Here is a 12,902-nt window from a genome sequence, read left to right as displayed (position 1 = left end):
TTTTATTTCATGACCTTTAATTTGGCCATTAATTATATATTTATAAAGATATGAATGAAATTAGAATATTAAAGTAGATTCAGACTCTGTAAATCACCTCCTGGATATCCCATTTGACTATTAAAGTAATTTTAGGGTTGATGTTAAAGCTCCCAAACAGACTCTGTTCATTCTACAGGCTGCATTCCCTCACCTTTCACTGTCAGATCAATTTTTCCTCCTGTGTTTAATAATGCAACGCTATTATTTTAAGATATGAACTCCTCGGAACTATGAGGGATATTTATGATTTTAATCCATAAAAAGGCCCACTGGTTATCCCCTGGAGGTGTCGCAATCTCAACTTTTTGACCACATAAAAAGACACTGAGATTAGCAGTAAGAATATACTGCCTGCAGTTCTCTCCTCCTCCTCCTCGACAAAAAGCCTTTATTTACAGATTTACTCACTCCCAATGGGAGGAGCATAGTTTGTTCATCCCGCCCTCTTTTTTTAGTATTTCCATCACTTCCCTAGACTTAATGTTGTGGAGTAATCTTAAGATGCTTTGGGGTTTTGTGGCATTTTGATTTAATTTTTTTGAAGGTTCCGTCTTTTTTTTTTTTTTTTTGCTTGGTTGTGTGTTTCAAAGCATTGCGCATTATATTACTCCCTGGTTAACGAAAAGGATGGATTTTCGAAGGAGGTGGAGGTAGAGGTGGGGAAGGGGGGTGGGGGGGGTGAGGAGAAGAGATGGAGGGCACTGGATGGTGGTGCGGAGAGTGAAGCCTCCCTGGAAAGAGCTGGCACCGAGGCCTCCAGGGCCGCGGGTGGTTTTGGCAGCCTGGCCAGCGGAGTGGGCACTCTCTCAGACATCTGTTTGCTCACTGCTGCTGGAGCTGCTGGCTGCGTGGATGGGGGCTGGAGAGCTGGAGCATTCAGCCACAACCAGCACCAGCATCTTACTCCGAACAAACAACAACAACAACAACAACTCAACAGTGCAAGCTCCTAAAAGTCATAAATCATATCGTGTGTAAAGATGATGTAGAGTTATTTGAAGTTTTTGATGCTATGAGTAAGGCTGGGGGTTCGGATTGTGGAAGTCAGGATTAGGATGCGGTGTTACATCCAGGGCATTCAAGGACAAGACATTATAGAGTTTTAGGAAATTAGGATGAGTTTTCTACTGTTTTTGTTCTGGAAGTGTGCATTTCTGCTTCAATTTTTCTCACAGGACATATATATTAGGACATAGAGTTTTTATATTTACAGTATTTCCCTCTCCAGCTCTTGTCTCTCTACAGCACACACACACATCGACCTCACATCCTCTGGAGACAAACCAATCCCCAACAGCCAGAGGGTTGCACCACAGCAGGCAAACTCATAACACTGATGTCCAAGTTGAGCTGCTGAGGCTGCTCTATAAGGATGGAGTCCCTGTCCAAAGCATGGCTGTCACTCGCAGCGCCACTGGACATGTGTGATCCCTTAAAGAAATCAACCTAGTAATTTGTCATGGCAGACACCCTGTGATATTACCCAGTCAGCACATCAGCTCACTTCAGCGGTGTGAGAGGAAGACCGCCTCTGTAATTACACCAATAATCCCATTTAGGATTGTCATAAAATAAATACAACACTGCATGGGATAACACTGGTTTTACATGTTACAACTCTGAACACCTGGTCAAGTTATTGGAACTGTTTAATAAATGTTTTGTTGTTGCGTTGCAGTCGCATGCCATGTAGGGACCAGATGAAAATATATTGTAGCAGAGAGTCGGGTATGTTTTTGTCGATTTTTGTTACCAAAGAAACAGCGCAGAAATATACGACAGCGCTTGAATCTCATCTTTTTCATCACAGAGCGGGAATTATTCATTTTTTTCTTATGTGATTTTTATGTATTTCTATTGTTTCCTATTGTGATAATATAAAAAGTAAATAGATTTGATGCAGATCATGCAAGTGTGTCTCCAGAGGTTTATTTTCTTTCAAATAATCTAATACAGTCAATATATTTTGCTATTTGTATGTTTATTATGTGTTATTTTCAAATGCAAAATAAATTCATAATTTTTAATCATTAAACATTATGGCCAAAAAAATAGCTTCTGTATTTCCTAAACCTGCATTTGAATTGAGAATAGAAATACAGCTATGTGAAATATGTCTTACATTTACAGCTAGATGTTATATTTTGAAAGGAATAACTGGAATATTTGATAAAAGAACATATAATTTAATAATTTTTACCTAATTTAATGACTATTATTCCATTACTTCTACCTGAAATTTGCATTGTTTCATATTATAAGATTTGAGATTTTAATAAAACAATTCATGTAATGTCATTTTTATAATATTTAGATAAAGAGGAAGCGCATTTATTGAATAATAGCGAATGATTCAGAGAAGAGATTAAGAATGTCAGATTGTTTTTTTACTTTTCTCACTTTCCCCATTTGGTAATTTTTGTACAGTCCCTTACTGGTGTATATGTTAAAACAATGGGGATAAATTATGGGGTTGAGCAAAAGGATGAAGCAAAAAATACTGAAAAAAAAAAAAAAAAAATCCTGTCAAAATAATTGTACAATGCAAGTAAAACTGCATTAAATCCATGCCAGTCATGTTCTGAAATATGAAAAACCAGCCATTTCTTGTCAGTAAATAAAGACATTAGTACAAAACATTATGCATAATTGATTATCAACAATATTTCCAGGCTGTGAATGAGTTGCAGGTAATAATAATTTTGATGCTTTTTCAGTCAGAAGTCTCCTCTGCAGACCAGCGACTTGTAGAAACCTGCTTTTGTATAATTGTCTAAAGCATGTTTTTGTGAGGAGTGAGGAGGATGAAGCCCACAGACAGCCCACCTTCACTGCCCTGACAGTGAATGGCATTCCCCAAATGTGACTTGGCAGTTCTAATCAAATGATTTAGCACATTAAATCAACCTTTCCCCTCATAATCAGATTATGTGAGTGCACTGCGAAGCATCTCCACAGCATACAGTATACTTTAACCTATTAATATGACCAACCTTGTGTCAGTGATTTCCCTTGCGATGGAAACAGTATCATGTTAATTATCACAACCATCTGGTCCGAGCAGAGAAAAAAAAAAAGAAAAAAAAAAAAAAAAAAAAGCTTTCTCTTCCTCTCACAGATTTGTACCTGTCAATCAAAGTCGGCTTCAAACAAGCCACTGGGGCTGAGGAACAGCAGAGAAGAACCACGCTCCAGTCTCAGAGGATTTAGGAGTGGCGTTAAATTAATCTTCAGCTGGCAATTTGACTCTCTTCTCTCACTATGTTGTTGCTCTTACTACAAATCATTATTGATTTTGGTGCTGGGTTCCTAATTTAGCCAGTAAATGCTATTTATAGATGTTTAGCATGCTAATTTCAGAGAGTTAGTGATTGGTTAATTTTACTATTTAATGTTGCATATGTTTTTTTTTTTTTTGTTTTTTTTTTGAAGCTGCAAATGTGAGCATGCACAGTGTACAAAACAACAAAACAAAACAAAAAAACCCAGAAAAAATCTAAAAAGTCATGTCATTCATTCATGACATTTTTATTAATGTTTTTATTGTTTATTATTTTCCAAACAGAAGCTTTCCAAGTGTGTATTTGACAAAGCAGAGAGCTCAGATATTGAAATGATTCACTGTTTATGACTTTCCACTGTCCCATGACATCAGCGTATTTGGAATATGACCAAAGCTGTGTATTCGACGAAGAGAAAAAAAATGAAAGAACAGGAAAAAGAAGAAGAAGAAGGAAAAAAAAAAAAATTTAGCCACCAGGGGACGGGAAGCAAAAAGAAAAGACAAACTGAGGAAGCTTGCAAGACAGATGCTCTCCTCAAGGTGAATCACCGCTGACCCGCCTGCCACATAAATTATTCTGTAGTTTCAGACTCTATCCCAAAGTTGTGGAATTGGGTTACAAGATAATTTCACAGGCCACTTGCTTGTCTTCCTTGGCAGTCCAACTGGCTAATTGAAGAGGGTGATTTCCAGTTTGGGTAACTATTCAGAACATGGCAGTCAAAATCTGAATGATTTAAAGGCTGTCTCTTTTTCTTATTTTGTCTTTTTTTTTTTTTTTTTTTTTTATTAAATATTCAGAATAATTTTTTTTCCTCCTTCATATGGGGAGACAAAATGTAAGCATGGAAAGCTGCTTGAATTCTGACTGACAGTTCAATCAAATGTTGGTAAATAAGCAGAGTGTGAAAAGGAAAGGAGTCACTCAGTGGAAATTCACTGCAAATATAAATGTATTTTACTGTAAAAGGTTGGATGCATTTTCATTTAAAGCTTTAATAAAGATAGTTGGTATTTTATTTATATATAGTAATACATTTCATACTGAATTTAAGGTTTTGTAAGAAATAAATATATTTTAAAAAAAAGTAAAAATAAGAAATGATCTTTTTTTTCAGTTTCTGGTGAAGGGGTCAAGGCATCTGAGGTCACCAACTCTCGAACTGCATCATGGGAAAATGTGCAACTGGGTTAATCCTGAGGCATTTACCAATATAGGTCCAGATTGTTTGGTGATATGAGGAGGACCACATGCCGTCTGAAATTACCAGGGGCCACAGTGGGTTCAGCCCTTTCTGTGTAATACACTTTCACTTCCTTTGGGGGATGAAAATGCATCAGTTAAAGCTGTTAAACCCGATCACAGCTTATTTATTTTACACGATTAGAAAAAAAAAAAAAATTGGAGTGATGTGACTGATGCGTCCACTAGATCCGGTGCGTCCTTGTGCGTATTTCCCCCCCAAAACGCGCAGCTTACTCATTAAAGGCCAACTAATTAGGCTAGTAAGTGCAAGTGAAAGTAATTGTGGATCAAGTGAAGTTCACACCAAGCCGCGGCTACGGTACCCGGGGAGGAACAAACCTTATCTTCAAACAAAAGCGCGAAACGCCTTCACCTCCCCAGTCAGTCCGTGCGGATCGCGGCGAAGCGCAGCCTCATCACGGAGAGAACGGAGCTGAGGAAGAGTCAGAGAGAGAGAGAGGGAGGGAGTGTATGAGAGAGAGAGAGGAAGAGGAAGAGAGAGAGCGAGAGGGAGAGAGAGAGAGAGAGAGAAGCCAAAGCCAGAGCCAGAGAGACGAGAAAGATAAAGGAAAGACAGACGGAACGATAGACCTGTGCGTAAAAAGTACTGGTGCCCCCCTTCTTCTTCTTCTCCTCCTTCTTCTTCTTCCTCCTCTTCTTCTTTTTTTCTTTCTCAATTTCCATCAGACAAAAAAAAAATCCAAACCGACTGCTTGGATGAACCAAAACCTATCGATCTGTCAGTACTACACCTGGATTCACTGACCAGCCGCACAGCAGGCATGTCCCGAAGGAAGCAGAGCAACCCCAGGCAGATCAAACGTAAGTTTTTTTTGTGTGTGTGTGTGTGTTTGTGTTTGTTTTTGGGTTTTTTTTATGTTGTCTAGTCGCTACACCGCGTCTTCCCAAGCTGATTAGAGTTTTGCACTAATATTGTAATGATAAGTGACCAACATGTGCAGCTGATTCAGCAGCGTCAAACAGCCGCCACTCATGTGTTTGTGTTGTCTGTCACGGTCCAAGACGCTCCACTCACCCTCCGTTCACCTTTTTTTTTTTTTTTTTTTTTTTTAATTTTTTTATTTGAGTAGATGATTTACAACCCAAATCCCACGGTTATACTGCTGGCTGAAAAGTTTTACCGGTTGCCAAGCTGAAGCAAAAACGCACTTAACGCCGTTTGTTTTAATGGGACTGTGTATTATAGCTTTAGTCCAAATGTATTTATCAGTGCATCACTTTGATTGGATGCACAGGCTTCCAGCTGCTCCTAAAGCACACACACACACACATGTATACACACACACACACATGCATACACACACACACACACACATGCATGCACAAGCCTCCAGAATTTATAAGCCAACAATAAATAATGAAGCTGCATCCTCATATTGCTATAAAAGCCTCTAAAATATTATATTGAATTACATTCCTTAAGTTTTGACTGTTACACACGTGACACACACTCCAACTCCTTCACACACTCAACCCGTGCATTCCTTGTTTTTTTTTTATTTTATTTTTTTTCTTACACATTCCCATTCACTTGCAAGTGTTTGTACATGCACACACACATTTCCCACCCACAGCATTGGCCTGTTATTGGTATTTTATTGACATGCATCGTTTATGTGTAAACCTTGTTTTGCTGTAAATTGTTTTAATTTCACGAAACTACTCCAATTCTTCAACAAAAAAGTTTTCACCGTGCATTCCTGCAACATATTTCCTTTGCAGTTTTTGTTATTTTTTTTTCCCCCTCGTGCATTAATTCTATTTACAGGTGTGTGTGTGTTTTGCAGAGGAAATATTAATACAGCAAAACATCATGGCCTGTGTGAACTAAAGTGTGTCATAGTTATGTTTTATATTTTAGTTTTATTACATTAAAAAAAAAAAAAAAATCAAAACTTCAATTCAACTTTATACATTTTAATTACCAAAAAAAGCCCACATATGAAAACATCAGTAAATATGCAGGGATTTGTCAACACACTCACACCCACACACATGCACACGAGCACAAACACACTGCTACATCCTAAATGCAGCTGACGTCTGAGTGTGTGTACAGTTTTCGGTTTTGTCGACTGCTCGCTGCCTCTTCTAGCTGTTGTTGTAGATGTTAAAATGAACAACGTGGACAGTTTGGGCTCCAAATATTTAAACACAAACTACACGAAGCAGTTTGTGTTTTGCTTTTTCCTGCTGATACTGTTGACCTGTGCTTTAAGTTATTATGTGTGACCAGACTGGATGGAAATATGTTGTGTGTGTGTGTGTGTGTGTGTGTGTGTGTGTGTGTGCATGTGTAGATGTGTGTGAGCTCATATACATGCATGAGAAGATGTGCATGTTGATATCCACGAGCTTTTTAGAACATCAGCGTGAGGCATAATGTGCATCTGTACGTGCAAGACATTTGGTTAGTGACGTATTTTATTTTTTACACAATTACAACTGATCACTTCTCAAATATTTATGGTGCATGGAAATTTTTCTGAAAGTTTTTCAGGTAGTTTTGTTGTTTGGGAGCAATTTGCCTTTGTTTCTTAAAGTGAGGATATTGTAGTATATGTGCATTTACGTCATGTTCCGTATATAGTCGGATTTTTTTTTTAATACACATCTACTTTTACAAGAATTTAATTAATTAACTAATTTAATTCTGCTCTATTTTGTGTGTTTTCATTTCTTTTCATACAGTTGAAATAGTTTGATACATTAAACTCTGAAGGGAAATAATTACAGATAAATATCAATATATTTTAAAGTATCTATGAGTTTATTTCTGGTTGTGTTTTGTAGTTTATTTTTTTCTGTCATCGAGCGCAAATCTGCAACCGTTTCTAATCAACAAAGAAACGCGACGACATATGACGTGATAGGCCCACTGGTTTTTGGGCCAATCGCAACCGAGCATCCAAATTTTGTTGTTGTTGTTGTTGTTGTGCAAAGGAAGTGTAAGGTTTGTGTTACGCTTTCGTCATTGTGACCTGGCTTTGTGTGAATTAGTATGTCATGTGTAAGATCTTGTTAATATGGAGCCAGTGTGCAGTCGTATAATCAAGCTCTAGTTAGAAACAGAAAGGTCACGAGGAGCCTAGATCCTCTCTCTTACCCCGGGAACTCTGGGAAAAAGGCCGAGGAGGCATTACACAGAAAGTCAGCACAGACAGTCATTCTAAAGGACAAAAAGGTTGTTGGGCGCAGTTCCCCCACCCCTCCTGCATACATTGGACCGTTATCTAAAATTGTGATTTATGCAGTATTTTAATATTTTGCTTATTCTTTCCCCTTGGGTGCTCTCTGAGCGGTGATAAAAAGGCGATGCTGAAAGAGCACCATTAATTTGCTCCGATGACTGGGGAGATAAGGCCAGATAATGGGAAAGATAAGCAGAGAAGATATACCATCAGAAACCCGATTATTACCATTAAAATTCCAGCCCAGCAATCTGCAGCTGGCTGATAATTCCTTCTCCGTTTCCACCACTTTGGATGATAAGGCAAAAAATAGTCACTCAGTGCTCCTTGATTAGGCTGCCTGGATATCCCGATAATACAGTGATAAATTATGTATTTTCCCCCCTTGTTTTTTTTTTTTTTTTTTTTTTTTTTTTTCTCTGAAACGTTACATCTGATTTTTTTATATATAAATATATATTTCTGGCCCCCCTTCTGTATCCCCCTCCTCTTGTTGCTTTTCCAAGAAAGCAAAAAAAAAAAAAAAAACCCATACACTTTTATTGTAATAAGAGTTTGATAGAAAGAGGAGATAGTGGTGGAGGTGTTTTGTGTGGGAGCACATATCAATGTTATCAGCTCATCTCCCAGGGCCAGCTGCTAGCTGCTGTTGTTTTTAGCCTTATCACCCTGTGCCAATATGCCAATAAATTGCCCAGATTGTTAGCCGTTCCAAGGCAGGTCAGTAGAATTTGACAGGAATGATGAAAATATCGCTGATGCTCTGCGGATTGCGATTAGCTGCTGTAATATGATGTGTGAATTCCACCAAGCTCTCTCTATCCTCTCTTCCTCCCTCCCTTCCTCCCTCCATCTCCTCCTCCTCCTCACTCCTCACCCCTCCTCCTCCTCCTCCTCCTCCTGGTGGTGTCCATACCTCTATTCGTACTGAGAGGAGAACATTTTGATGCTTAATAGGAAGGAAAGATATGAACAGGCTGAATTGAAACCAGGCCCCTCAGAGTAATTTTTCTGTAAAATTGCCCCCCAAAGTTTCACGGCATAAAGGGGAATCTGGATGATGTAGGGAGCGTGCCTCCGCCAGTGTTTATGGGAACATATTGAAGCAGCCCTCTGAGGCCATGCGCGGACATCTAATGTCAAATGTGCTTATTAAACTGACTTAGTGTTCTCCCCTTTTCTGTTGTCTTCACCATATGGACCGACTCAGAATTCATGTGGCTTCCTTTGGCTCTTTTACTCGACATTGTCCAACCAGAACGAGGCTCTATACTGTAGTGATTATATTGCTCTTTTACAGTAAGTTTGTATAGCACCCGAGCGGCAAGTGCACGAGTCTCCGGAGTGTACCACTATGTCATACTGTCACAATGCCTCATCTGCTCATGTGATAGTGATCTTACATCTGTAAAGCTGCTCCACTGCAGTTTACAGTAATACTTTTTTGTGGGTTTTTTTTTTTTTTTTTTAGTTTTATTTTTATGGGGGAAGTTGGAAGTAATGATGCTCTGGTAAATATTTCTTTCCCTATTTAATATCTTATGAATGCACTCCTGTGGCTGAAGTAACTCTGCTTTTTTTATGCTTTTTTTTGGTCAGAATTCTTTACTGTTACTTCCCTTATCTCTAAGTTAAATCTCATGCAAAGTAAAGTGTCAAGTATCTTTGTATTTTATTAATGAAATGATGGTTTTTGTGTTTCTCTGACACACTGGTAGAGCTAAAAAAAAAAGTGTTTTCTTTATGTAGCAACCCTTTTTTCCCATCTCTTCTCTACAGTTAATCTTTCCAACTCCTTAGCATAAGGCCACTTTATGTAACGTCAGCATACTGTTTATCATATCAGGTGACATTTCTATCTTTGAGGGGCATTTATCAGAGGCAGATTACAGTAGTAAGGGATAAGGGGAGTGTTTACTGAATTGACTGCCAACATCCTGTGCCTGTATGTGAATGTGTGTGTTTGTGTTTGCTTGTGTATACATTAGTGTATGTACAGTATGTGCAAGGAGCATGTGGCTGTATGTTTTATGGAGCGATTGGAGCTGTTAGCTTGATGTATTTTTTTTTTTTTTTTTTTTTTTTTCCTCAGAGGACAGACTCCTCGACTATATTTTCTCCAACTTAGCTCAGCCTAGTTCCCTGCTTACTGGTGTTCGGAAACTGTGCCGACGTTGTGGAAGTCGTATACGCTGCGTTTCACCCTTGTCCACAAACACTGGCAACTCCAGCAGTCAGATGTTTTGGGGGTGTAAAATCAAAAAAAAATGTTTGCATGCCAGCCTCCTTGTATATTTAAGGGTCTCTCTTTCATTGGGTGACAATCACGCCGTGTCTCTTGTGTTTGTCTTGTTGATTTCTGTCAGAAGAAGAATGGTTGCTGAATGCCAACTTTCCCTCAAACATCTGTTCCCTGCCAATAACAGCTTGTGCTGTTGCCTCGTCTTAGCTGAAGGATCCCCAATTGCCTCCTCACTTTTGACACAAAACAACAATGCAGATGAATGTCATCTTCTTGTAATGTTTTTTTCCTATTGTGTCTAAAGTAAAATGTTTTGCGCCGAGAAAGTCTTTGTACTCGGAGCCCTTCTATTACTGCTTATGTCACATGATGTACAGTACAGCTATAGGGAGGGGGATGTATAACAGCTGTGTGCTGCTGTTTCCTTTGTTGAAAACAGTGCTGTGTGATGTGTTGGATGAGCAGGAGTTGGCAGCCGATGGACTGACAGTGCCTAGTCCTGCCCTCTCTCTCGCTGTAGCCTGCAGTGCCTGGACAGCAGTGTGAAATGTGGGCAGGGTTGCTGCAAAGGTGGAGGTCACTTCCTCACGCAGTTTCCTCTTTATCTTCCTCTTTCCTGAATTCCACTGCTATTATTCCAATAACCGCTGGTCCAAGCTGTCTCCATTGTGTTTGTGTTCGTGCACTGTAAATGTCACCAATATGAACGAAATGTTAATTTTAGAAATACGTCCGACAGATCTGCTGTTGCTTTTACTGTTCTTAGCTGTGTTTGTATGTGTTGATATAATTTCTGTAAAAAATTTTTTGCTCGAACGTCTTTCGCGGTGTCCCTCTCTGTTTATTTAGATTTTATATCAATGATGCCCATTGAGCCCCCAGGTAACAATCGACTTTCAGCCTGCTTTAAGTTAATAGCCTTGTCTCTTGCTTGTAGGGATCAATATTGGTATTAATTAATCACCATTATCAAGAGCAGGATCTAGTTCCATTTGTTGTTACATCAGCAAAATATCAATAGAGAAAGTGGACTCCCTGATCGTCATGGCAACTTCATCTCTTAGGTCAAAGAGAGTTTATCTTATCTTGCTGCTGAGAGTGGCAAACTGCTTAGGAATCTAGTTTAGACTCAAAGATCATCGATTTAAGCCTTCTTTCACCCCACCTTGTTGTTTCAGAAAAGAGAGGGGGTGGGATGGGGGGGCAGCATTCTAATCACAACTGAGATGTAAGATTTAAATATTGATGTCCAAAGGCCATTACAGCAAAGAGGGCCTCTGGTCTCGCTGTTGTTCAAGTACGTCCTTTTAAGACCCAGACAAAGCTTTGATTATCAGAGGTGTCACCGTGGAGTATGTCTGTATAGCTGACAGTGTGGGACTGCTGGGGAGATCAGTTTCTTGCAGCCACCGCTACAGAATGTTAACAGATCACACTGTACATCCTGGTATTTCTACAGGCCTGAGCCTATATTCTGGCGCCCGCACGACAAGTGATTACACAAGCCTGTTCTACTTCTCACATGTATTTAACGTCAGGATTTTGTTGTAATATTTAGGGTCGGTCATTTTTTTTTTTTTACGTCCCCGTTTTTGTACGTGTTGCAACGCGACGAAACAATAGCTTGTTTAGGAATCGGAATAATTAGTGGTTACTTTGCATGTGACATAGCAGAGCGTTGGAGTATCTTGTTCTCATGGGAAGTGAAGTCTGGTCTGAGCTATTTGGGTAACAGCAGGCCTGGTTGCTTGGATGTACCTCATCATGCTGCAGAATGCTCCTCAGGGTTGGAGCAGAGAGCAGGGGCACTGCCTGCTTTTTCTTTCCTTTTTTTCTTCCTCTTTTTGCCTCCGGGACACAATTGCCTCATTTAACATTCTCTATTTGGCCCCTGCCAAGAGGGGAAATAGCCAGGGTGAGTAAGAGAGGCCGCCACACATCATGAATTCTTCTTTCATTTAACTTGCACAGTCCCTTTTCACCTTGGTGATGCACATGGATCAGGAATGAAGATATTGCTCAATTAAAAGGATTTCTGAGGTTGCTCCGGAGGTATTGCAGTTATTTTTGTGCCATCCCGAGGTTTTGATGTATCATGGATATGGATATTGGGTTCATCACATTTGTGTGATGCTTTGACATCTTCATAGCCCAGAAGAGAAACAGCTCTGTGGCTGCAACAGGAACCAGCCTCTGCCAGATTCAAGAAATAAAAGTCCAGGGGTAGAAATATGTCAGCTTTCCATTGCGGTGATATAAATAACTTTTACGTGTCTATTAAGATCCTTTTTGTTTATTTCAATTTAATTAGCTACAGTTAATCAAAACATTTTCATGGAATATGTCAAAATTGATAGTAGGGTTTTGACTGAATCTTGGCCCTGGGAAGGGATGAAAGAAAGGAAAGGGACTCCTTGGAAATATGAGTCACATTTTGCAGCAGTCATTGTCAGAATATGTCACTAATATACTGTAAATATACCGGCCAAGGCTTGAGTTTGATTTCACCCACACAGTTTAATAATTGGTGCAGTAATTAAAAATTTAATGAAATTGTATTAAAAAAAAAAAAAAAAAGACTATAATAACAGGGGATAATTTGGTGAGCACCATTTCCAGAGGATAGTAGCTGGCGCACCAGAAAGTGACGCCCTAATAGCTGTTCAGTCTAAATCTCTAGCTTGGCAGGATTTAGTGGGGATGTATTTGTGGGGGGCAGCGCGATGCAGAACTTTGCATTCGGATGAAATGCACCAGCCTCTATAGTTAAGGGATAGGTGGCAACAGAGGATTAAGTAACAAGCTTTTCAGTTCAATTTGTACATCAGCATTTTCCAGTAGACGAACGGCACAAAACACATAGCATCTTAAGGGTTC

General features: G+C 39.3%; 1 protein-coding gene across 1 annotated transcript in view; it reads left to right on the top strand.

Moving 5' to 3' along the window:
* The first annotated feature begins 4,972 nt into the window (after positions 1 to 4,972).
* Positions 4,973 to 12,902, top strand: part of zfpm2a (zinc finger protein, FOG family member 2a) — a 131,545-nt gene continuing 123,615 nt past the window's right edge. Inside the window, exon 1 of the mRNA XM_030158494.1 lies at positions 4,973 to 5,393. Coding sequence (XP_030014354.1) covers positions 5,354 to 5,393 — 40 coding nt within the window. The 5' untranslated portion in view covers positions 4,973 to 5,353. The remainder of the gene's footprint in view (positions 5,394 to 12,902) is intronic.

Source organism: Sphaeramia orbicularis, chromosome 16 (assembly GCF_902148855.1).
Source record: "Sphaeramia orbicularis chromosome 16, fSphaOr1.1, whole genome shotgun sequence".
In the NCBI taxonomy this organism is placed as follows: Eukaryota; Metazoa; Chordata; class Actinopteri; order Kurtiformes; family Apogonidae; genus Sphaeramia; species Sphaeramia orbicularis.
The sequence above is the reverse complement of the archived record's forward strand: the minus strand, read 5'-3'. Positions and strand labels throughout refer to the sequence as shown.